General features: G+C 51.1%; 6 protein-coding genes across 6 annotated transcripts in view; 4 read left to right on the top strand and 2 right to left on the bottom strand.

Annotated features, from left to right (window-relative positions):
* Window positions 1–3,709: 3,709 nt before the first annotated feature.
* LRP88_02296 (flavin monoamine oxidase family protein) lies at window positions 3,710–5,198 on the bottom strand (the record flags this gene model as incomplete). The annotated part of the gene is made up of 4 exons (XM_083238948.1): window positions 3,710–4,470; window positions 4,525–4,820; window positions 4,871–4,916; window positions 4,967–5,198. 4 exons carry the CDS (start codon window positions 5,196–5,198, stop codon window positions 3,710–3,712), a joined length of 1,335 nt encoding a protein of 444 aa, XP_083104078.1.
* An 885-nt stretch (window positions 5,199–6,083) lies between these two features.
* On the top strand, window positions 6,084–6,920 carry LRP88_02295 (2-keto-4-pentenoate hydratase; the record flags this gene model as incomplete). The annotated part of the gene is made up of 2 exons (XM_083238947.1): window positions 6,084–6,562; window positions 6,614–6,920. The coding sequence occupies 2 exons, from the start codon at window positions 6,084–6,086 to the stop codon at window positions 6,918–6,920; spliced, it is 786 nt and encodes a 261-aa protein (XP_083104077.1).
* Window positions 6,921–8,184: 1,264 nt separating this feature from the next.
* Window positions 8,185–10,913, top strand: LRP88_02294 (transcription factor domain-containing protein; the record flags this gene model as incomplete). The annotated part of the gene is made up of 7 exons (XM_083238946.1): window positions 8,185–8,237; window positions 8,294–8,361; window positions 8,418–8,960; window positions 9,011–9,555; window positions 9,606–9,879; window positions 10,170–10,343; window positions 10,396–10,913. The coding sequence occupies 7 exons, from the start codon at window positions 8,185–8,187 to the stop codon at window positions 10,911–10,913; spliced, it is 2,175 nt and encodes a 724-aa protein (XP_083104076.1).
* A 185-nt stretch (window positions 10,914–11,098) lies between these two features.
* LRP88_02293 (HpcH/HpaI aldolase family protein) lies at window positions 11,099–12,176 on the bottom strand (the record flags this gene model as incomplete). Its single annotated transcript, XM_083238945.1, has 4 exons — window positions 11,099–11,358; window positions 11,419–11,686; window positions 11,737–11,762; window positions 12,023–12,176. The coding sequence occupies 4 exons, from the start codon at window positions 12,174–12,176 to the stop codon at window positions 11,099–11,101; spliced, it is 708 nt and encodes a 235-aa protein (XP_083104075.1).
* Window positions 12,177–15,826: 3,650 nt separating this feature from the next.
* Window positions 15,827–16,942, top strand: LRP88_02292 (uncharacterized protein; the record flags this gene model as incomplete). The annotated part of the gene is made up of 2 exons (XM_083238944.1): window positions 15,827–16,193; window positions 16,263–16,942. 2 exons carry the CDS (start codon window positions 15,827–15,829, stop codon window positions 16,940–16,942), a joined length of 1,047 nt encoding a protein of 348 aa, XP_083104074.1.
* Window positions 16,943–24,107: 7,165 nt separating this feature from the next.
* Window positions 24,108–25,671, top strand: part of LRP88_02291 (uncharacterized protein) — a gene marked incomplete at both ends in the record, with an annotated part of 2,163 nt that continues 599 nt past the window's right edge. Inside the window, one exon of the mRNA XM_083238943.1 lies at window positions 24,108–25,671. This exon is cut by the window's right edge and continues 599 nt beyond it. Coding sequence (XP_083104073.1) covers window positions 24,108–25,671 — 1,564 coding nt within the window.

Genomic DNA, 25,671 nt, shown 5'->3' with positions numbered 1-25,671 from the left:
GTCAGTCTGATAGTCATTGGCTTTACCCCGCGCGTGGCTGGAGGCTCGGCTTCTGAAGCCGAGATGCTATCCTGGCCAGGGGCGGGGCTTGGGAGAATTCTAGAGCCGAGACCTGATACATGGTAATCGCCAGTTGCTTAAGTGAAATGAAGGGTCTGTTATCATGGACGTGGGGGTCTTGAAAGAGCAGCCAAGACAAAGCAACGGTTTGCTGATGGGTTTGTGCTGCCCACATCTGCCTGATCTCGGGTATGCACATGGAGCCGGCTATGCAGGTCTCACACTCCGATCCCTGCCCCATTGCTGGCTCTCATTCTTTTTGCCTACTGTAGGTAGCCAAGAGCGATGCTCTCTGTCTGTATTCCTGTCAAAGAGCTGTGGCTGTGAAGTGGCTCATATTCCCCTGTGTCGGTTACCTCCACGACGATGAAAGAGGCGCCATAGTCCGAACAAAATTTATGCAAGGAACAGCCGTTTCGACCTGTGCTATCGTATGACCAGTAGGTACACTAACTTATAGACCATAGACACTCTCCCCTATATTTACTTCACGACCCTTTAGCAACTCTGGCAACGCCTCGTCCGCCTCGTGTGTGTTGAGAGTAGGGGCATCAACGGAGGATTGCTCCTCGGAGCACCAACCAGCGCATCGCATCAAGAATCAGGAAAGAGGGCCGAGAAGCAGTCGTCCGCTAAATCGATTGTACATCCGCCTACCGACTTTGACGAGAACGAATCCACAATCAGCCATAAACAAGAGCGAGTTAGGCCGGACATATCTATCACAACACGAATATATAACCATTTGCCTCCCAATGACGAAGATGCCGCGATTACGAGACACGATTCGATCCCTTGTTACAACTCCTTTAGATCGACCAACGAAAGCCGACATGGTATGGTGACCATGATGAAACGTGACTGGTGGACGCGAGGCCGAATATCAAACGTGTGCGCTTGAAGTGCCTTGAGCATCGGTTCGACAACGAGTTTAGACACCCCTCTCGATAAAGAGCCGTGACCTCGAGAGCAGCTCTTATAATTTTCCAACGTTCCTCTTTTTCATTTCGAAACTGGCAGCTCCCTCTCGCACCGACAATGAATCTCGATCGACCGATGCTTATCGTTCTGGTTTGATTTGAAGGACATGGAGCTGCCACAAGACATACTGGCCAGTATGTCAGTGACCATGTTCCTACTACAGAGCTTCCGAGCGGGAGACGGGAGTCTGTGAGATGCTATCTCAATGACTCGGTATGTGGTGGCACGCTCAAGAGCACATGACAGAGCTATCAGTCAACCACGAGCTCTCTGGGACCCGAGGGGAAATATGCAACTTGGAGGAACAGAATCTCCGCTTATGAGTGGTAGTTGTTCCTCGATTTAGTCTAGAATATCGCAAAACCCATATTTTGCCTTGCAACAATGTCCTTGTTGAACCAGCTGGCTCAACCTTGAGCGCAGCTTACTTGTCGTGTCCAACTCGTCGTCGGATCTTTCTCTACTTCTCTTTGGCAATAACAAGAGGGGAAACCTCTCGTCTGTAGATGAAACTTATATGATTTGCATCTCCAATTAGCTGCCATGTTGAAACATACCGTCGTCGCCCGGAGATGCTTCTTTAATCCCCCCGCGCTCCCCCAACTCGTTCCACCGTTATCGGGTGGGGGAAGCGAGGGTCAGATCCACCCTCGGGTCCGATGCCGAATCGCAGTGGAAATATTACTTGATCGACTGGCGTCGCTCTCATTTCTATCTCCGTATTTGGATTACCCCCCAATTCTGACGGCACGTCTCTTCACAGCCGCCAATGACTCGAGCGCCGAGAAAATATGTCCCCAAGGTCAAAGGTGAGTGGATATGTCTAGTATTGCAATGAGAAGCTGACATTGTGGGCGCTAGGATGTTATGAGTGCTCGCAGCGCCGGATCAACTGCGATAGAGGGGAACCCGAGTGCGCCAAATGTGTTTCAAAGGGGTTCGCCTGTAGCGGAATCGGACCTAGGTATAGATTCCGAAACGGTCTGGCCGCGAAGCGAAAGGGGGTCCCTTTGAGAAATCGCCTCGCCCGCTCTTCCGATCATTATGGTTTCCCCCTAGATTCCGAGCATCCCGATGACGGGAGACGAGGACAAACAAGCGTTCCTCAGCTACCGCTACCTTCCGTGCCGGTCGCGGAGGAGCGAGTGGGTGGCAATCACAATCAACTCGTCCGGTGTGATGTTGTCACTGGGCCGGCCACCGAACACACACCACTATCAGTGCTCTCCTGCTTGAATCATATCGCACCATGGCAGAGATTGCTACTCAAGCACTGTAAGTACTTATTGTATGACCGATGAACTTGACTGACGCCGATCAAGTCTCGGACCACATCGCCCCAGAGATGGTGGTCATCGATGACCGCAACAATGGCTGGCGAAGCCTGGTTCTCCCTTTGGCATGTATGGATGAGCTGGTCATGAGCTCTGTAACGGCAGTCTCGGCTTTTCATTTATCGGAAAGAGCTGAAAGCCACCATCTTGTCAACGCCGGTATGCTATACTCGAAAGCCATCTTTAATCTCCAGAAGCGACAAGACTTGCACCAGTACGATATCCACGCAAGGTATCGCATCATCGTTTCCATAATTGTTCTGCTTCTCGGTATGATGGTGAACGGAAGCTCAGACTTTCCAATAATGTTTCGGATGTTGCAGTCTGCTCTAGACTTGGTGGGGGGAGAGAATGTGCTTGCAGCCGGTAGCAAGGTCATTGCCGACTTTTCAGCATCACAGATTCGCAAGTAAGAGGCCAGGCATTTCTTCACTAGCAAACGCAGTTCTAACAAGCCTCAACAGAATGCGTGTCTACGCGTCGCCGTTTATTAGCCAAGATGAAGGCGTCAGTGCTGTCGCAACACAAATCAGGCAAAGCTGGGCAGATCAGCAACTCTACTTCCAGTCATACCCAGCCCACTCTCGGGCTCTAGGTCTGATATCAAAACTCAGAGATCAGGCCTTTCAGATTTACTTGAACAGGGCATCTTCAGTCGAAGCTGGTGTTACGGCTCCCGCCGATCTGATATCAACGTTTAAGCAGATGCTTGAGTCATTTCCCGAGGCTCTTCCGGGAGAGCATGTACTGGTCTGGCCCATCTTCATTGCCGCTTCGGAAAGTCATGATCCAGATCACCAACAGTTCTTTACACGGCTCTTAGAGAAGCAGTTCCGCCGGAATGGGTTTATGAATATTCTCAAAGCGTTGGAGTCGTTGAGGAGGATATGGGCTCGAGGGACGCATGAGAACTGGACGGCATTACTTCCAAAGCAGCCGGTATTGGTTATGTAGTGTTTAGCTAGTGCCTAAGAAGGAATCTATTACGAGTTATGAACGATGAAGCTTGTTTCTCTAGCAAGACTCTATGCAGTGCTCTCTGAGAACTGTCAAGCTAAGTTAGACTGGCATTGGCATCTCTGGAATGGGCGATCTAAATATCATAAATCTAAAATGCAGCTTTGTCTATGATGAAGTGCATCAAAGCGCCAGTGGTAAACGCAGGGATGCTTCCAACCGAGACGCCCAGGGATGTCCTCGCTCAGATGTTCAATATTCCATGACAAGTCTCACTTTCGACTCATATGCAGACCAAGTTTTATCATAAAACCAAGGCTAATGATTCAAGGCTAACTAACAACTAAAATCGACATCATTAAACTTTTACACTTGCTTTACAGCCTAGACTTGGGAGGCTGCTGCTCCAGGGCCTCGATAACCTCCTTGGCACCCACCTCGCCCGACGCGAGAGCTCCCTCGAGGTATCCCTTCCAGTGCTTAGCATGCTCAGTACCCACAAAGTGAATGTTGCCAATAGGTTTTCCATAAATGTCAGCGTACTCGCTGAGGTGGCCAATCTTGGTGACGGGAGCCAGAGCGCCACGGCTGAACTGCTCGTGTTGCCAGACCTGCTCGACAAACTCCATAGGCCTATAAGCCACGGAGTCGGGCCCCACGTTGAAGGCCCGCGCGATCTGGTCGAGTATGAGCTTGCGGCGCTCGTGTGGGTACTTGGCCGCCCATTCTTCACCTGTCTTGCCGTTGACGAAGCAGGTGAAGCCGTACAGGCCAACGTCGTCAAAAGAAGTATCTCGGACGACGCAAGCGGGACCCTGGTAGTCCATGAAGAAGCCGTTGTAGCCGAGATCTCGCCACCAGGGCTTCTCGTAGAAGACGATGGCCTTGTTGTAGTGGCCAAGCTTGGTGTTGTTGTATACCTCTTGGGCGCGCTGGGGCAAGGGAGGAGAGAAGTTGAGCTCCTTGAGCATGGCTGAGGGCATCGAGATGATGAGTTTCTTGGCCTTGAAGGCTTTACCGGTGGTTGTTGTCACGATCACATGGGACTTGTTGTCCTGGATGGAGGCGACGGGCTCGTTCAGGTGGATATTGGCGTGACCGACAAGGTTGGCAATGCCCTTGGCGATAGACTGGGTACCTGAGACATGTTGGCAGCTGTCAAACGTGAAAATGGTCATGTAGTGAAATTTACCGGACTTGATTCGCATGTAGTTACCGCCAGTCACATCGTCGGCACGGATGGCGAGAAGGCCATGATTGGTCCGGCAGTACTCGATGAACCAGGCGGCAGACTCTTCAGTAGACTCGAGACCGTGCATGACACGGACCCAAAGGTTGACCATGGCCAGAGTCTTGGGACGTGCACCAAGGTTGCGGACATACTGGTCCAGGCTCACCTGGTCATCTTCCTTGCGGAAGCCGTTGGGCTTGAGAGACTCGGCCTGGATGTGGTCACGGATCATCTCAAGGTTCTTCTTGTCCTCGGGGCTGAACTGTCGACAGTGTAAGTGGCTTGACCAATACCTTCTTCATAACACGTACTTCGGGAGTAATTCCATGGGGGAACTCGATCCTCTTGCCATCCTCAAGGACCATGACAGCCGTCTCGCCAAGACGCTGCTTGAAGATCTGACCGGTGAGGCCGAACCTCTCAATGTAGGACCAGATCCGAGGCTGCAACTGGTCGTTGACCCAGGCGGCTCCCAGATCCGCGTTGCCCTTGCCATTGGCCAGCGGAACTGTCCAGCTCTTACCTCCGACCCGGTCCCGGGCCTCAACGACGGCGACTGATAGGCCGGCCTTTTGGGCGGAGAGGGCGGCTTGGAGGCCACTGAAGCCGGCGCCAACCACGACTACATCAAACATTGTGGAGATGGATGGGTTTTTGGTTTTTGGTTTTTGGTATGGTCTTGAAGGTTGTAGATGTGAGTGATGAGGATAAAGAAAGGAATTAAATATTTGAAATCGCTCTATGTTGCTTTTATAACTGTTTTCCCCTCTGTTGAAGCAGTGGCAGGTCTCCGCGTTGCGGTCACGACCATCAACTAATCCAGAATAGGAAATTTCAATGAGAGCCTCAGATTCAATGATGCTCGGTCTTGGCCAGCCACTTGCAGGCCACCTGACGGCCCTTCACTGCCCAAACCCGGCAAAGAACGGCAGATATGAGACCGCATTCGGTTCTTATTTAGCTCTGGGGAGTCCCTTTAAAGCCGATGGTGGACAACCTGCGTTATAGTACCTGGAAAGGTTAGCTTATGCGTACCCCGCCGAGGGGAAGCTCACGGGGCCGGAGGAGGAGGCTTTAACACACTGGATCTCGGCTTCTAGAGTAGAGAAGATCCGAGGGTGCGTCTGAGAGTCGGGGTCCGTGGCCGGCAGACGTGTAAGCCGTTGTCGGTCGGCGAGGTGACAGAATGGATAAGCAGAATTTAGCAGAAGAGATACCTGTCCTTTTCTCTCAACCCTCCACGGCTTGCATCCGTCGGCTCATATCCGTCCCGTACAAGTTGCGCAAAGACGTGATGGATCCCGTAGAGAGGTATCGCGAATATAATATGGATATGAGCGTTGCTAGAGGGAATATAAGAACGAAAGCCCACGAAGTGCCATCGAGAATTGCCTTACTGAGTCAGTTCAACGCATTCTCGTGCCTTTTCCTCATAAAATCAAGCTTGCACCAACTTGAAGCTATTTCCAAGCACCAAGACACAAATCAACATCTCCTAAACAAGACCTTCCCCGTGCGTAATGGCTTCCACCGCCGACTACGAGCAGATTGCCGAGTCCCTGAGACAGGCACGCCTCAACAAAGCCCCAATCCCCGCCCCCTCAGAGACATTCCCCAAGCTCAACGTCAAGGGTGCCATCGAGGTCCAAAAGATCACTGTGCGCACCGCTGCCGAGAAGGATGGCGACCGCCTGGTTGGCTACAAGCTCGGAAACATCGCTAAGGTGATGCAGGATGCCTTTGGGCTTGAGCACCCGGACTACGGTTACCTGCTTGGCAGCCTGTTCCACCATGAGGGGCAGCCCCTGCTGCTAGACAACTTCATCAAACCCTTTGTGGAGCTTGAGCCTGCTTTTGTTCTCAAGAAGGACCTCAAGGGACCTAATGTGACGGTGGCGGATGTCATCAATGCTGTCGACTACGCCATCCCTGCTGTGGAGATTATCGACTCGCGCGTCAAGAACTGGACCATCACCCTCGAAGATACCCTGGCTGACAAGTACGTAACCCACTGGCCTATCGCTTGAGAGTAATGCTAACCGAACCCAAGTGGCTCCACGGGCAGAGTAATTCTTGGTGGCACACCTCGACGGCTGACAGATCTGAGTCTTGGCGATATGAACGGTTATCTATACCACAACGGCAAGGAGATCATGAACGGAAACACCAGAAACATTCTTGGCAACCCCCTGGCGGCCGTGGCTTGGCTTGTCAACCGCATCTCTGAGTTTGACATCGGCCTCGAGGCCGGCCAGGTTATCATGCCCGGCAGCTGCTTGCGGGCCATGCCCATGGACAAGGGTCACTACAAGTGCGAATATCAGGGCTGGGGCGCCGTGGAGTTTGAGGTTGTCTGATACGGGATAGATCTATAGATTAGAGGTGCATTTTTCGACATGTCATTCAAAAGGGAAAAAGCAAATTGAGTTTTGTTAAACCAAGTTGAGACAAGTTTGAAGCTGGCGTTATCAGGTGCACAGAATCCTTCCAGTGAAGAGGGTCTGATACAAGGCTCTCAGCGAATAACATCTCGAAATTGATCGCTTCAACAATCAAAACTCGCCTCCGTTGCATTGGACGAATTGCTTCTTCCCCATCGCTATCACAACATTGATAACTCCCCCCCATAAGAAATGGATAAAAAATCCCGACCAATGTGAACCGAGAATTGTGCATTCCAGTGTTGGCCCACTGCAGCTAGTCCAAGTGGATGACATCTAGAAGGGAAACTTGATAACAGCATCGGCCAATCGGGAGGGCAGAGTTCCCGATCCCTGCAAGCTGAGATACCGGGGGCGTTGCCGATCCCTGTTAGTTCTACTCCTGGCCTCTTGACACGTCGTGGCCTTGTGACCCTGACCTTTTTTTTTTTCGCTGCTTTGACCTCATGTAAGGTTTGTCAAGTGCTTTCCCAAAAGGTACGTGTCGTGGCGAACGCCATGTGAGGGGAAGGTGGGAATAAGTGAGGCTACGCATGAGGCATCATCTGGCTGATCCTGATAGAGTTTTTGCGTTCCTGGGCTTGAGATCAGCTCGCACGAAAGAATAGCTGATAATGAATACGAATGCATCATTCAGTCCTGTTTCTTATCTCTCAATATCATCTGTGCCAACGCGCAGGGATGTTTTCCACTTCAACAATCTCACCGCGAGTCACAACTCCGCTGTTGACTCGGCCTCGTTTAACCTATCATCCCGTTCGTCTACCCCGCAATCCCCAAATCCTTTATCCTCTGTCATGACCCGGAGATCTCTAGAAGACCGCTTGCAGACGGTGCCCCCACCAAAAGAGTTAGGTCCTGCACTCCATCCCATCGTGGAGGGTGAAAGCTTGCCCCGGATTCCCGGTAACGGAGCAGCCAGGCCAATCACGATCTCTGTCTTGTAGTCATTAATAAGCACTTGCTGCTTTTTTCACCCATGGCTTGTGCGGGGTCTGTGGGACCCGCTTGTCTGCAGCGAAACCGTTCCTTTTCTATGGCCTGCAAGATATCGTGATCTCAAATCCCGGTTCGCTCTCGCGACTTTCCGCATGATTCTTTCTGCTCTGTTGCATTTTTACATGAGAGCCTCGCTCGGAGCGTGTCGACGGCAGGTTTTGCGAGTCTGATCAAGGTTGCCATGGCGGCAGATACGCAGAGCGAGCCTCGCAAAGCCAGAAGGACAGCCAACGCGTGAGAAGCCCCCCCCTTATCTGGTGACGTGTTTTTGAAGTCTGACCTCTCTACAGATGTGTCGCTTGTCGCCAGAGCAAGATAAAATGCTCAGGAGATGAGCCTTGTCAGAACTGCCAGCGGCGTTCTGTCCAGTGTCGCTTCACGGAGGGGGGCACCAAGGTTATGGTGTCTGAAAAGTCTGCCACCCCTTCGAGTCCCATGGCCCTCATCTGGACGCTGACCAGGGCTGTAGATATCTTCAAGAACTACAAAAGCAGGTAGAGGAGCATCGAAGGTCACCCTCCAGCACAACCTTTGATTTACAGAAGCAACTGGGAGACGCGCCTTATCACTCATCTCCAGCTGCCCAGGCAGCGTCTGCTCCTCCCCAGTACCGCTCTCCTCTCGATATCCCCACGATCCAGACGCAGACCTCGCTTCCCTACTGCTCTCCCCCAGTATCTCAGTCCCAGCTCGCCGACCAGTTCTCGCCAGGGCTTAAGCGCACCAGTGACGTGGCTTTTGGGCCCAGCGGCGACGTTAATGGTGAGTGCAGGGTCGATACTGCTCTTGCTTCTCCTGCACTCACGGCTGAGGGCACCCAACAACATGCCGCTCCCTCTGACCCTGCTCAAGTGCCAGCCTTCCAGCCGACCGACTCTCCGCTCAGCATCTGGCCGAGTGCTTTCACAATACCCTCCAAAATCATCAAGAACACACGCAAGAACAGACGCACCTGGAGTGAGTGCCCTGTTCTGCTAGCTGACACAAGACTGACTTGACTGTGATAGTATGGCTGGCTCCTTGGTCCACGTGGTCCTTTACCCTCCGCCTCATGCTCATGCTGGGCGACAAGCTACAGCCTGGAGCGCAAATGATCCCTCCACAACTCGTTGAGAATGACATCTACACCATCTCTTGGAACGCGCAGTCGCCTCATGATCTGCCCGACATTAGCGGCCTCCCATCTCTCGACCACGCCATCTACCTCTTCTACACCTTCAAGTTCCACCTCGGCCAGACGTACAGATTATTTGACGAGGTCGAGTTTGAGAACCAGATCCGCGAGTTCTACGCCAATGCTCAGCAAAAGGCCGTCGAGAACCGCCTCTGGTATGTCAAGTTCCTGTTGATACTGGCCTTTGGCACGGCCTTTCACACGTCACAGCCGACGCTGAACAACGAGCCTCCGGGGTCCAAGTTCTTTGTGCGGGCAATGGGTCTGATGCCAGATCACACGGCTCTCTGGAAGGATAGTCTGTTGGCCATCGAGGTCTTGGCTATGGCTGGTCTTTATCTGTACTCGATCGATGAGAGGGAGTCAGCCCATGTATATGTGAGTAGTGGTACATTGAGCTCTTGGCACAAAATACTGATACCTGGCAGCTTGGCCAAGCCATACGGATTGCGCAATTAGAAGGGCTCCATACGCAGTTACCAGAGACTGAGTTGGATTCCCAAACACTCACCTCGTGTCGCGATCTCTGGTGGACGTTGTATATCATGGACCGGCACTTTTCGTCATCTCTAGGGATTCCAATGTCGGTGCAGGACAGTGACATAACTACGACGGTTAACCCTCCAAATATTGGCTCCCAAGGGGACAGTGCTCGCAGTCTACAGGTAAACTTGTCCCATTTACTATCAGTTATCCTCACCAGTAAGCCCATGTCTTCTAGCATTTGTCTATTGCCCAACTAACACTCTAAAGCACTATACAAGCCTGAGAAGACGCCCCTTGTCACATTTCTCGAGCAAACAAGAGCTATTCTACATACCTTGGCGCATCATGCTCAAGAGATTGAAAAGATTATTACCCTCAAGTTCCAAAATTCTGTCGACACAATGCCCCGCGGGACACGTTACATCACATTACTGTACCATCAGGTGAGTCGACGATGGTTCCGGAGAGATCACATGCGGTTCTAACCTGTCTGTAGTGTGTCATAGTTGCAACGCGGCCTCTTCTCTTGTCAGTTCTGAAAGAGAGACTCGACATGCTGGGACATCCGGGCGACGAGAATTGGGAGAGTTTTCTCAGTCAGACAGCGGCGGTAATTTCCACGGGCATCAAGTCGGCCGTCAAGACCCTGCAGATCTTGACAACCGAATACAGCCTTCTTGGTTTGTGGTCCATCCTTCATCACCAAGGCTTAAATGCTTACGAATATCTTAGAGGTCTTTCTACCGTACGACCTCGAGTTCACTTTTGGGGCGGCCCTCCATCTGAACATGGCCACGGCCCTCTTCCCTGGCGTCGCCGATGACCAGGGCTGCCGACAGCTCGGCCACCAGATCCTGGATAACATGATCTCCCGGGGGAACCGAGTTGCCGCTGTTCGAAAGCAGGAGCTGGTCTATCTCGAGGTCCAATGCCAGGAACTCATCGCCCAAGTCCAACAGCAAGGTCTTCAGACGCTCTCCCTCGCCGCACCTGATGAGACTGCTTCAGAACTTGCTCGAAAGGCCGACGAGGAGCAACAGCAGAGGCTGCTCTCTGCAGAGACGGATGCGAGTGCGGCCTTGAGCGTGGGCCCAGACTCGATCAATCCCATGCATTGCGTGCACCCTCACTTGACGAGCAACATGGAGTTTCTCGATAATATTGGCATCTCGTCAGAGGATTTCTTGACGATCGTTCAACAAATAGGGGATCCAGACACTATGCCGGAGAACATGTTGACTCTTGAATGAGTGTAAAAAGTATGGAGTTGCGGAGTTGACAGTTTACAAAGGTTAGATAGGTGGTTATCTGGTGCAGTTGCTTTGTACACGATTTATCTTGTAACAATATTATGGATGAAGGTTTAGGTCAAGTAAGACCGGCAATGGTTCTAAATATTTCTAATTGCTCAACGCTCACCGATCTGATCCTTTTATCACCACGTTCCCTTGCCAGCTTGTTCGCCCTTTGCTGAAGTCACCTCTCCATTGACGGCAGCTTGAAGAGCCGTGTAATCAGTAGCAGCCACTAACATGTCGTAGCCTTGGGCAGCAAACTCCCTCGCCTGCTGCGCGTCTTTGCAGTAGATTCCGCACTTCTTGCTGGCCCTTCGCGTTGCTGCTAGGATGCGAGCAAGGGCCTCCTTTAGTTCGGGCCCCATTATACCTTTCTGGATAGGATAGCCGATGTTGTTTCCTGAATGAGTTAAAATAACCGGCCATGGAAAAGAGAGAAATGGTAAGGGGCCAAACTAACCGAGATCGAACGGACCAATAAAGAGCGCGTCGATTCCGTCCACAGCCGCAATCTCCTCGACTGACTCAAATGCCTCGCGGGTCTCGATCTGAATGATGGTCACGAGAGTGTCATTGGCTTGGTGAAGATACTCGGTCAGAGTGGGGTTGGGGTTGAATCTCTCCAGCGCGATGAGCGAGCCAAAGCCTCGCCGCCCCAGGGGAGGGAACTTGGCGTCCAGCACCAGCTGCTTGGCCTCTTCCACTGTGCGCACCAGGGGCACGATGATCTGGTCTGGTAAGCACTAGGAAGCCTCCGGTAACGGCTTGGACGACTTACACCATGAGCACCGCTGTCCAAGGCCCCTGGAGGAAGATTTGGAGTCAGTCACGGACGGGCTTCAGCCACAGCATGAGTAAAACCTGCTCGTGCGGGGAGGAAAGAGAAGGCAAAGATATGGAAACTCACGCTTCACCATCCATCCTTGCATGTCTGCCAGCCTCACAAGCGGTGACACTCCCAGCGCGGCAACTGCAGGAACCGCGTCATGCATGGCACCATCTACCGGCGTCATCTCATCAGTTTAATCCCATCAAGTGATCGATCCCTGCCAGGATAGGCGTACCGTCAATGTTGCCGTGCTCGCAGTCGATCAACACCCAGTCCACGCCGGAACGCGCCAAGAGCCGGGAGACATTAGTCCCAGGGAGCATCTGCCACGCGCCAAACGTCTGCTTCCCCTCTACAAAGGTGGACTTGAGTTTGTTGGATGCTTGCATGTTGAATCAGGATCTAGGGTGGCGATATGTCGTTGAAAGATGAAGTTTTTGTGCAACAGGGGATAATCAAGGCAAAAGGAGGGCAGTCTACATGTCCCAGCATATGTTGATCCGTTTTATGGTTACAGCAGCTTATATCTAGATTAACGCAGTTACTGTCAAGCAAGAACATACCAGAACGGGCGGCAGCCGGACGGAGAGGCTTACCGATCGGATATGAGCCGAACTTTTGAATGTGAGGCTGCCTCATATCCCGTGATCAGCGTGGGAAAAGCCGATAACTCAGTCCATCTAGGTCTGGGCCCGGAATTTTAGGAAAGACTTTCAAGCTCCCGGAGAAGGCCATTAACAGCTGGTTTGTGGCATTCTTCTCAATTTACAAGGTAGCCCCGCAAAGGCCGGTAATGGATCGCGAAAGCCGATGCAAGTTGTGTGCATGTGCAGGACACTAACAAGGGCCGCGGGACTCCAACTCCATTTGCGAGTTCAGTTCAAATTGAATTATTATTTGCTACTTTCCTTGCCCCCGCCATCATCCCACCCGTTTGCGAAATGCATGCCTGTCAAGATGCGGAGATGCTCTAAATCCAAGCTAACGTACATGATAAGCATGCGTCGCATGCAAGTATGCGTCGCACTTTTCTTATACCTTTAAGATAGAAATCGCAATAAAAATACCATAAACCATTTCATTAATTAAAATTACTCGCTATACTCTTCCCCAGATATCTCAATCACTACCTGATATGTTCTTGCATTATGACCAGGCTTGCCGCAGACACCACAATGCCGAACTCCCGGTCGCGCCGACCTCCCTTGACTACCACTCCTCGACGATTCAGCCATTACCTGCGCATTAACATCCATTTGATCAATTGCTTGCCTTCCTTCCTCCATTGTCATTACCCCTCTTTTCTGTAGTCGGGTCCTTTTTGCCTGTTCAAGTTCTTTGACCCTAGCCTCGAGTAAGGCAACCTTATGCATAACTATCTTTGTTCCCTTAGAAGAAGACCGTATAGCTTCTAGAATTGACTCTGGGGAGCTACTTTTATGCCTTTTTACTCGCCTCTCGAGGTAATCTGACTGAGATTGAGCCTCAAGCACGGTCTTTGGGGTCTTTGAGACCCAAGGGGTCGACGGTTCAGCCACCTCCTCAGGCGGCGTTGGAGTCCGTAGCTGCACATTAAGCTTCGAGACCACACTTTCCGGGTCAAGAGGAATAAGCCCGGCTCCTCTAAAGGCTGACTTGATATTTTTTTCTGTCATGGTGGCCTGAAATGCGGCGTGGAAGGCCGGAAAGAACTCGGTCTTTGAAACGTGGGTTATAGAGTATCTGATTAGAAGCTTTATTTCTCGACCATAAGCATTCTTAAGCACGCTGAAGCACCCGACGTTAAGTGGCTGAAGCAGATGAGACGAATGAGGTGGCATACAAAGCCTGATGATCTTGTTCTCCTCGCAATATCTCTCGAATTCGATGGAGTGGTGACTTTCGTGGCCATCGAGGATTAGAAGACGATAGCGACTATTTGATCGCTTAGCTGTGCACCGATTAAAGTGCTTGAGCCACTCGAGACCGGTCTCGTTATCGGTCCAGCCATTTTGGGTCGTCGCAATAGCCCAATCGCCCGGGAGGTTACTTTCTCGGTACCAGTTGGCGAGGTGATATTGGCCCGCACCGATGATGAATGGCGGGATCGCTTGGCCATCCGCATTAATCGCCTGGATGGCCGTAATCTATTCTCGGTTTCTAGGCTGCACTGATTTTGGCTTTCTACGCCTTTCTGTGCCTATGACAACCATTCCGCTCTGAATCATGCCCATCATAAAGCCAGTCTCGTCAACGTTGTAGATATTATCTAATCGGATGCCGTACTTCGCGATTGTGTTCGCCACAAGCATAAACCAGTTACGGATAATGGCTGGATCTTCGCACTTGGCTCTCTGGTAGTCATATTTCCGAAAAAAACGCGTCTTAAGCTCTGGGTGTCGTCTAACGAAGTTATGAGCCCAACGCGTGCCGACTGGTGGCGCGTCGCGGTCGGCAAGTAATTAATCAGCCATTTCTTTTACACCACGCAGTCTAGGGGGAAATCCTCGTGAGTCTAGGTCGAGAATGAAGTGAATAATGATCTGTTCCTCAAGATTAGATAGTCGACGCGATTGGGGGATCCAATCGTGTCGCGATTGAATGCCATTCTGCCGGCGACGTAGCCTATGCTCGGAGATCCTATAGAGGTTTGCAGCGCGTTGGATGCTTAGTTTTGGGTTATTCTGAAGTGCTTGAAGAGTAAGAAGAGTTTTAGCCTCAGTATTTAGGTCTGACATATTTAATGGTTGAAGAATCAATTGATTAAATGAAAAGTTAGGTGTAGGAGGGAAAAGTGCGACGCATGCTTGCATGCGACGCATGCTTATCATGTACGTTAACCAATAACATAATTCTCCTATCCCAGCAACCAGATGCGGTCCTAACCAACAACTTTTGTAAATCGTATAATCTTTGCTTTCTAGCAACCTTGCGCAGGTCAGAGAGTACGCAGGCTGAAAAAGAGTCGTCTCCCAGCATGCACCAGCTTGTCCAGCCTTGAAAGAGGTCTCAAAGTCTGACGGGTTTGCGTCTAGTGTGGCGAACGAAGAGAGGACTGTGTTGGTGAAAGGAGTAGACAAAACTGAGCGGCTTTGCCGAGACTCCCCTGAAGCTCTCCTCTCCTTCAAAGAAGCAAGAAGGTTCCTGCAGGGGTGAGAAGAGAGGGTGTAAGTAGGTGACATTGTGGCCGTTTCGATGATTTGTGTGGATGGTTGACTTCCAAGTAAAAAGGTTGGTATCTTGATAAAAGACAGAATTATGAAGATCTGTTGTTTCGGGCAAAGACCGAGTGTTGTGGTTGTTGATAAGGAATGCAACGGCAGAGATTTTAGGGATAGCTGGCTGATCAGTGATAATGCCGTGCCTGTCCCCGATTAAAAATAGCGGTTGATATGTCACAAGGTGGCTTGAGGTACGGGATGGACACGCCGTCTTCTAGAACCAATTATCTAACATGATGGTAAAACCCGAGCGCCATGGCACTAGCATGCCATCACGAGGTCAATATCCCCATACATGGAACGGTTGGACTTGCCAACATGTCGTGGCACCTGGGAACTCGTATGCTCGGGATCATCGGGTCCGTCACATACACCCCCTCGGATTCGGATCCGAAGGGCGTTGTGGTAGAGTTTCATAGACTCTGATAGGCTTAGCGCACGCCTCGGGAGCTAGACCCGAGAGCACAACGAGGAAAGGGAGTATACGGTCCTACCGAGAGGAACCGTTTATCTATCAATCTCTTGTCTCGGATTCCCCAGGCTGCGCTGCGGGGGTTCAGATCGATTATCTCGACGTGGGGTAGAGGAGAAGCCTGTATGCGCAAGGTGCGTCGGCTAGCTATTCACGAGGATGGAGAAAACGTCTCCCACTCTAAAACGCCATCACATCAGGTATATAAGAAGTCAGAGTTTAGCTTTTGAATCTAATTCTCTAAGTCACAACAGACAAGCCTCTTTATCACAGCTTTAAAGCTTGTTAATATCCTCTCTTTAAGAATAGAGTACGCTGTTCCGTACTACCTCCTCTTCCTTATCTCACACACCCACCACCAATCACAATGCCTGCTCTCGTTAACATTGCCTCCGAGGTCAAGAAGGCCCCCAAGCCCATTGCCTCCAAGACCAGGCGAGCTACCCGTCCTAGCAACCCAGTCCCACAATTCCTTATCGACGAGGCCGCCAAGACTGTCCGGGAACCATTCAATGCTGAGAAGCACCTCAACTACCAGGCGCCCAAGCGCATCTACACAATGGCCGAGATCGGCCTCGAGGGTCAGGGCATTGCTCCCAACGCTGTCTGCGAGCCTTTTCAGCTCTTCACCCCCGAGGCCATCGAGCAGATGCGTGCCGAGATATTTAGCGAGGAGGTTATGCGTGAGTGCCAGTACACTTCTGGCTTCATTAAGAACATGGTCCGTGGCATGGGTCCCGAGTAAGTCCCCGTCTGAACTCTGCATATGCATACATCCACGTGCTGACCATGGCATAGCCGAGCCCCTTTCACCTACGCCGCCTGGAAGTCCCCCGAAGTTCTTGCCAAGGTCTCCGCTATTGCCGGCACTGAGCTGATCCCTGCCATTGACTTTGACATTGGCAACGTCAACATTTCCATCAACGACGCTGGCGAGAACAGTGTCGAGCATCCCGACGTGAAGGACATGGCCAAGAAGGAGGCTGACACCTCCGCCGTGGCCTGGCACTACGACTCTTACCCCTTCGTAGTTGTCACCATGCTTTCCAACTGCGAAGGCATGGTCGGTGGCGAGACTGCCCTGCGGCTCCCCGACGGCAGCTCCAAGATGGTCCGCGGTCCCGCCCAGGGAACTGCTGTTGTCATGCAGGGCCGTTACATCGAGCATCAAGCCCTCAAGGCCTTTGGCGGCCGTGAGCGCATCGCCATGGTCACTTCCTTCCGCGCCAAGAACCCCCTCACCAAGGATGAGACTGTCCTGACCGGTGTCCGTGGTATCTCTGACCTCTCCGCCCTCTACCACCAGTACACTGAGTACCGACTCGAGATCCTTGAGGAGCGCATCCGCCATTTCCAGAAGCAGGAGCGCAACCGCGAGGTCGCCAAACGCCCTTATAACATCCCCGAAGCCCGCAGGTGGATTATAGAGCAGAAGGAGTTTCTCGAGGATATGCTAGAGGAGATTTACAAGGTTGAGGACTAAGCGAGGAAAAGAAGTAAAAATAGTTGTAATTATAAAATATATTTTAAGTATTATTTTATCTCATATAAGTTAAAAATAAGCAAATTAATTAAATACATCTTTAAAATATAAAAATTACCCTGATAAGGAAAAAATAAAAAAATTCCTTAATCTTTAGACATGTTCAATTTCAATACAGTTCTTAGTTCGAAAGTCTTCCAGACCTTGCCAGTCCGAATCTCCCACTGCTGCCAACGTCTGTACCGCGCGTAGTGAATGAAGTAGGCAGAGCTCTTGCCCTGCGTTGGTTTGATCAGTTGAATACCATAGGCAGGGGTGTTTTTTTTGTTCTTGCGTATCCAGAGGAATAGGTTTCGTTGTAGTCCCTTGAGTATAGTTGTTGCTCTCGCGCCTGGTTTTGCGTCTGGAGATGGGTCTGGATCGATGACCACCATGTGTTTTCCCTTGATTGAGTCTTGAATGATCGCGATCGTGAAGCAATGCCATGGCTCGGTGGCCCAGCTTGGGTTTTCGATCCCGTTGACGGTTTCTCCGCTGAAGAATCCAACCCAGCATTTCTTGCCGTTCTTCTTTGCGTTGTAGAATTCTGGCAGTGTGTCTCTGTGGATGGCGTCTTGCATTGAGGCGATCCAGTTTGCCCTATGGGCTGCGTCGTTGAAGGAAATGGCCTTTGGATGCACGTATGGTGCGTTCTCAAATCGTTGGAATTGTTGGAGGAAGTTGAGAAAATCGGCTCCGAGTGAGCAGGGATCGCTTGGTGGGTCGATTAGTGGGATTGACTGCCGATCATCCATGTTTGTCTCTCACCTGGGGCCTATCGGAATGGGTCGAATTTCGAGATCTTTGCACTTCTAGAAAGCCTGAACCGAGGCAAATCGAATGGTGTAGTTTGTGTCTTGGTACATTGCGTGGTTGTTGAGAAAACACGGAATGTCACGGTCGGTGTTGACCGCGTTTCCTAGCCACGCGAAATTCCGCAGGACCCACACCCGAGAATTTTATCTCCCGATGACACCGAGAGCACCTTCTAAACGCCTCGAATTTCTCCCTGGCGAGTGGCTTGGTGAGACCATCGACGATTTGCTGGTCTGTCAGGATGTACTGCATTACGATTTTACCGCCGGCTGCTTTTATAATCTCTCGCGTGTCTTAATAGAGCACAACGTGTGTGGTATATATGGTTCTAGGGTGGGGGAAACAAGTCGCCAGGATGGAATGGTTATGTGATCCTCCGCCAAATTACCAGCAAACCAGGTTGTTGGCGATGCTACTGATATAAGCGGGGTTTGGCTTATTGATCTAAATCAGATTAAACTATGGGGAGAAAAAATCGCTGGTTTATCTTTAATAAAGTTATAAGTATATCCCATCCTGTCAAACGAGAAGGCCGTTCTATGCACATGGGGAGGGAGAAGGTTGCTGCTGGGAATAGCTTAGTCGCATTGATCTTGATCAGTGGGATGTGCGAATACCTAGGAGCCCCGAAGGTGCGGTGTGCTCCTGGAACTTCTATATGCCGACTTAAAAATAGAAAAGTGGCCAGCCCGGAGCCTCGAACACCTGGCTAGGGCTCTTTGCCGCGGGTTGCATATTATGGGATGAGATGCTCTGCTGCCACGGCTACCGGCTGCGGGATAGTCTTTGGTGCCTGGTGTCAATCGGCATGGTATACCCGCATTAGACCTATGTGCGATGGCGTCTTGAGCATCACGGCCATGTCGACAAAGCTCAGAAAACGGCGAAGCAGTGTCGTCGCGATAGGTCCGGCCTCGATGAAGCCGCTGTACTATCTTCAATGTTTCTCGCTATCTCATGGATACCCGCTTGGTGGAGTCAAAGGAGTAGAGATTACGATGGTGCCCGGACGGTACGGCGCGCCGTGGGGCGGACGACCCGTTCCTTGCTCCCAATCTAAGGGTGGGTTTGATGATCGTTATGCACATGCGTGCACAAGAGATAACCCCCGATAAGAGAATATCCAACGCGTCTACAACGCGTCCCGCCCGATTATAGTGACAGAGAGCAAGCGAAGTGCTCTACTAGAACTTGATCCTCTACTCTCCGTCGGTAACACTTGTAGCCTACAGCAAGGTGCTACAACAGCCACTGAATTGCACGAAGCGCGCGTTCTCTTCCTTCGCAGGGATCCAAGCGCAACTCCGCCACGCCACAGCCTTGTCAGGCATCTACTGTGTTACCTGTTGATGGATCCCCTCTCTCAGCGCTTTCCTTCAACGAACCTTGGTCACGCGAACATTGTCCTATTGGCCCCGCAATGAGGGCAACTCATCTCTTGTTAGCTAGGCCCCTAGTGTTTACAGTGGCAGCGCTAGGTCAAGATACGATAAGATAGATCTCGGGACCGCTCTTCGCTCTCACACATGAATCGTGCCAACCTGTTCTTGCCTCTTTCCCACCATATTTGCCTTGCACTTTCCACCTCAACACGGCAAGCTCTGCGATTGACTTGGCGCAGCTGCACATCTCACGACTCGGCAATCCTATTGGATCCACAAACTGCGCCCGGCTACAGGGGCCCTTTTCAGCTGAGGCCTCCCCACACGCAAACCCCACAAATGGTGGCAGTCCTCCAGTGGCACCATCTATAGATGCCTGATGTACGCTCGGCCTTCTCTCCCCTCTCTTTTCTTCCATGTTCGAGTACGAATTGGTCCCCCAAAACAAGTGTGACGATCGCCTTTCCTCTGACGCTGTTCGGTTTAGCCATTCCGCGATCTCTACTCATACCGACACCAAGAAAAATCGTACTTGTGAATCATAACCGGATGGGTGTCTCGACGAGATGAACAGGCGACAACCTTGGCACGAAGGCCATGCTGAGGCAGGCTCCTCTCACCTTCTGAAGCGACGAAAGGTCGCGCATGACGACCCGGAAGATGGGTTCCACGACTCGCGAAACGGAGTGCCCGTCTCGAACGACCAGTACACAATCGCCTGGATCTGCGCGCTGCCCATAGAGATGACCGCAGCTCGCACCATGCTAGACGACACCCACAAAGACCTGCACAGGCATACAAACGACACCAATACCTACACGCTCGGCGGCATACAGGGCCACAACATCGTCATTGCGTGTTTGCCGATAGGCCAGTACGGAACGAACAACGCGGCGAACGTGCTGACTAACCTCAACCGAACATTCAGCGACCCATACCTGCACCGGGGACGGTGCAAATAAGACCACGTGACCTCTGCACCGGCCCCGGTGCAAATAAGATCTGTTATGTAAGCCCGGCTTATGTGTGTGTATGAGCAAGAGATATCCCTCCCCCATCTATTGAAATAGCATCTATTCATGCAATTGAAGAGATTAAGAGGCCTTCTATGTGTGCAGATATTTAGAATATAATATATTGTCTATTGGCAACGTACCAGTCTGCCTTGGGCTGTGAAGAACGTGTGATGCCTTCTCTCGTATCACTCAACAACATAGCTCTCAAGTGAATCACTTCAATGTATATAATATATAAAGCAGGCCTCTCTCCCTTGAAGGAAGCTTTATTCCTCCATCAAATAATACCGCAAAGATGTATAATAGGAATCAAAACCAGCGTCAGAACCCACAGGACTTCCCCATCTTTATTAATAATACATCAACACCAGCCGGAGTAGTATATCCAACAAATGCGAATATCCCAGCTACTTTGCATGTCATTTCTGACAATCAGCAACGAGAGCAGCGCCCCAACGATCCTCATCCGGGAGCCCAGCCTCTGCATATGAATTATTGGTGGGTTCAGCATACATTGCCAAACGACCCTACAACATCCAATGCTCTATATGCCCAGAATCCCCAAGCCCTCGTGAGAGCCTAGAATACTCAATATCCTCCCCAAGGTGCCCCTGTTGCTGTGCTGTCACGCCCATGGGGATATCAGGTTAAGGGAGAGTGGCACGTTGCGTATTGGAATCAGCAGCTGCAGCAACGGCAACAGAGGGTTAACCCGGATATTAACCCCTATTGGAGCACATATAACCTTCAGGCCAGAGATGATATATATCAGAATCAGCCTGTAATAATCCCAGGCACGATTTGGCCCTCGCCGGCTATAGGGATGACTACCTATCAGCTAACCCTCGTAGCTTTAGAGAATGCAGGGATTTACATCGCGGATATTGATCGGAATGGCTATGTTTAGTGGTATTAGCAAGGAAGGCAGTAATCTCTTTAGGGATAGTTATTTTATTGCTCAGATAATTAAAGACTACTATGCTTACTTTATATATTAATTTAACTCACCTATAACTCTACTAAAATAAGCTATTAGACTATAAAAGATATACTCGGGAATTTGCCTTCTTTTTCTCTTTAGAATGATATACATTAATTACGACCCTTATTAAATTTGCAAATATTAATGGGGGGGTTCCCGCCTCTATACCAATCCTGCTGTAAGTCATGATCTCTTTCGGCAGCATCCCAGATATGCTGCATCCCTCGCCGCTGTATAAAGGGCTGCTCTGCCATCTCTTTCTGCACATTAAATTCAACCCGCTTGGTCTCAGCCTTATCCCAATCAAGATAACTCATCATCTCCTCCTTGGTCCAATCCCTGATGCTATTTCCCTCCTTGCAATGCCTCCCCATTTGCTTATAGTCAATACACCAGTCATACTCAGTTTTAGAGTAACGTATCGGCAGCTTCATGGCCTTCCTGAATTGCTGGTTGGTCTTAATCGCTCCCCGAGGCAATGTAGCATACCAGGCCTCTCGTGCTTCCTTATATCGTTGGAAGATAGCACGGGGGTCATCCACACGCAGAGCAGGCGCCGCCGGCTTGCTTGCCGCAGGGGCCAAGCTGGCCGCCGGAGGAGACACCACGTGAGTTATGGTGTGAGTCGTTGTGTGTGTTGTTGTATATGCTATGGTCTCGGATACCCCAGAGCCTGACGGAGATGCTGGGGATAGCGAGCGGGTCACAGAGCGAGTAGACGTATGTATCGTTGTATGCGTTGTAGTAGATGACTGGATAGGAGCCTGTGCCGTGATAGAGGCTTGGGTGGGAGCCTGCGTCGTGATAGAGGCCTGGGTGGGAGTATATGATAGATGCTCATAGCGTAAGGGGCATACTTTCGATCTCATATGATGACCGTACTCGTGACATTTTGAACACCTCGGTGGTGCCTTTGCTTGTGCCGCTTTCTCAATATACTCAAATGCAGAGGGTTCACGCTGTGTGCTCGTTGACGGCAGTGTTGACTTGGCCGTAAGGCGGTCGAATTGCTTCCGGGGCTCAATAATAAGTATAGGGGTTCCTGAGCGTTGGAGGCGCCAATGTGGATGGAAATGATGTAGTTGAAGGGGCTGACTTTGCTCAAGTAAAGTCTTGAGGGTATGAGCACAAGGCAGGCCAAGGGTTTGGCTGAATACTCCTGTACAGAGAGAATATTCCTTCAGTAGTCGCTCCCGTTGAGCATTCACCCTATGCAAGGCTTCATGCGAGATCCAACCACGTATATTACCAAATAATATACCTGATAGTCGAAGAGGTGTACTGATATGTTGCCTGGCTTGGTTGGCCTCTAGCTCGGCGAGCTGGTTTGTGAGAACAAGTCTGATGATCCTCCAGGCCTCAAAAAGGTCAGCTTGTGAGTCGTTCAAGTGAGATTTAATAAGCTGGTGGATGCCCTCGCATCGTGATGTAACATATTGCTCAAAGTGCAGATATTTGTTAACCCACGCCTTAATAAACCTCCCCTTATAGAGGTCAAGCCAGGTCTCCATGATATAACCCACTTCGTTAATATAAGCAGGGATATAACGCTCCTTGAACTTCTCAACTCTCTCGTTGTAGATATCCTCAGTCGGTGAGGCTACAAGCTCGTGCCAATAGGCATAGAATCGGTCCCAATCGTTGTTCCCTTCAATATTGCTTTTATCCTGAGTAAATGCAGGTTTACAATAAGTCAGAACTGCCTTATTGATATGCCATAGGCACAGTAGCGAGATTGACCCAGGGAAGCAAGAGGGAGAGGAAACAGCGTTCATACAAGCAAGGCAACGATCTGTGAGTATCACAGATGGAAGGGTTATTCCATGAAGCTCATATATTGACCGCAACCGTTCAAGGGCCCATGTATAGTCATCTTCTTCCTCGCCACTGAGGAATGCAAATGCAACACAGAAGGACCGCTGACAGGAGTCAACACCAATGATGTCAAGAAGAGGCATCTTATACATATTGGTCTTGTAGGTACAGTCCATAATAAGCACTTCAGGATATGATTTGAGGTATCCCAGTGACCGCGGATGTGCAAATATAACTGCTACAACCCTGCCAGTCTCATCAAGGCGAATTTGACTCCAGAAGCCCTCGCTCTCGAGCTGATTAGCAAGGGCATGCATATTGCTTTGGCCCATAACAAGATCCCGCTTGCCCCGTGCAATACAATTATAGATATCTTGACGTGTAGCAAGCGTATCAGAATTCATATGCAAGAAGGATCCAATCTTCTTCAGGGCAATGCCGGCATAGGAGAGCTTATGGACCATTGATTCCTCTTGGCTCGATAGTTGACGATGTGCTGGATGTGCCTGCTGGCTGATACTTGGCTCGTGGTTATGTTGACTAAAGCCAGCTCCAGGACAATGCCTTAGACTCCATATAGTCTTATCTAGGCTCTCCTTTGCAGTGACAGAGAAGAGGCATCCCGTGCGGCGGGTATTAGCCTGACGCTGCTTCGAGGCTGCGGCTACAGGTGTGCGCCCTGCTCCGCGGTCACAGTGGAAGATGACTTCACTTCTGCCGTTCTTCGTCTTCCTAGATCTCCCGATCACGAAGGCATAGCCTCGTGGCGCTGCCCAGGCATTGATTGCTGCGCGTAGCTCCTCCCGTGAGCTATAGTGGCCCTCAGGGGGGAGGACATCATCAGGGAAGCAAGGAGAGGCCTCCATCGGGTCCATTGGAGCAGGGGAAAAGAGCAGTATGTTGAACTGATGCTATAGAAGCTATTGATCATTCAATTGATCCTCTAGAGGCTGCTGGTCGGTGGGTTTATGGGCTTTCAATAAGGCCACGTATGCCCCTTACATAACAGATCTTATTTGCACCGGGGCCGGTGCAGAGGTCACGTGGTCTTATTTGTACCGTCCCCGGTGCAGGTATGGGTCGCCCGAACATTCCCGTCGATTTGCGCTGTTTTGATGGTGGGGATCGGAGGCGGAGTGCCAGACAAGGTCGACATACGCCTAGGCGACATCGTTGTCGGAACGAGGGTATTGCAGCACGATTTAGGGAAGACTGTCGGAGACGGACAGATCCAGTGCACTGCGTTCCCGAAGACTCTACATCACCTGCTTGGTACGGCCGTGTCGTCACTACAAGCAACGCTTGACCGAGACAGCAGTCGAATCCCACTTATACTAGAGGAAAAGTTCGACGAAGACCCCCAGTACCGCCGCCCGACTGCACCGGACCGCCTCTTCCTCTCGACGTACGAGCATATCTCTCAATCACCTAGTTGCGATGAATGCGACCGTTCAAAGCTGGTACCGCGAAACAGGCGGAGCACGGACGGCCCGGTGATACACTATGGCACGATCGCGTCAAGGAATCAAGTCATGAGGAGTGGCACCCAGCGAGCCAACATCGCTCGACTGCTGGACGTAATCTGTTTCGAGATGGAGGCTGCTGGTCTGATGGATATCCTCCCTTGCGTATCGATCCGGGGAATCTGCGACTACTCTGACTCTCACAAGAACAAGGAATGGCAACGATATGCCGCCGCTGCCGCCGCTGCCGCCGCTGCATACGCAAGGGAACTAGTGGCGGTGCTACCCATCGCCGATATGCCTAACCCTTATGAACCAAATTCAGGACAAGATGATGGGGACAAGCAATGCCTAAGAGACTTGCGTGAGACTGACCCTCGCGACGACAAGACGCGCATCGAAGCTACGAAGGGCGGACTGCTCAGGGACTCGTACAGCTGGATCCTCGCTAATGACGAATTTCGGCGATGGCGTGACGATCCACAAAGCCAGCTGCTCTGGATCAAAGGTGACCCTGGCAAAGGCAAGACGATGTTGCTATGCGGCATCATCGACGAGCTCGGGAAGGACTCCCACAGTCGCATATCCTATTTCTTCTGCCAGGCCACCGAGACACGACTCAGTAATGCGACGGCTGTGCTACGCGGTCTGATCTATCTTCTTGTCGACCAACAGCCGTCGCTCATCTCGCATGTTCGGAAGAAGCACGACCATGCGGGTAAGCAGCTTTTTGAGGACTGGAATGCATGGGAAGCCTTGTCTAAGATCCTTGAGTCCATACTGAATGACCGGGTTTTGGACGGTGCGATCCTGATTGTCGATGCCGTCGACGAATGCAAAACGAATCGACACCAGCTCCTTAACTTAATCGCCAAGCCTTCTCGCGTCAAGTGGATCGTGTCTAGCCGCAACTGGCAGGATATTGAGCAGAAACTCGGCCGTACAAAGCAGAAGGTCAGACTTGAGCTTGAGCTGAACCAAGACTCCATCTCCAAGGCTGTCGACATATACATCGGATACAAGGTGGAGGAGCTCGCCGGCCTCAAGAACTACGACAAGGAAACAAGGGACGCTGTTCAACGCCACTTGGTTGGTAATGCCGATGGCACCTTTCTCTGGGTGGCCTTGGTCTGTAAAGAGCTTGCAGATTCCAAGGCGGCCCGAAAACGGCATACGCTCTCTAAGTTGAAGTCATTCCCGCCAGGACTTGATCCCC

Source organism: Fusarium phalaenopsidis, assembly GCF_050370095.1.
Source record: "Fusarium phalaenopsidis strain FUZ10S chromosome Unknown contig_32286, whole genome shotgun sequence".
Taxonomy (NCBI): Eukaryota; Fungi; Ascomycota; class Sordariomycetes; order Hypocreales; family Nectriaceae; genus Fusarium; species Fusarium phalaenopsidis.
The sequence above is the reverse complement of the archived record's forward strand: the minus strand, read 5'-3'. Positions and strand labels throughout refer to the sequence as shown.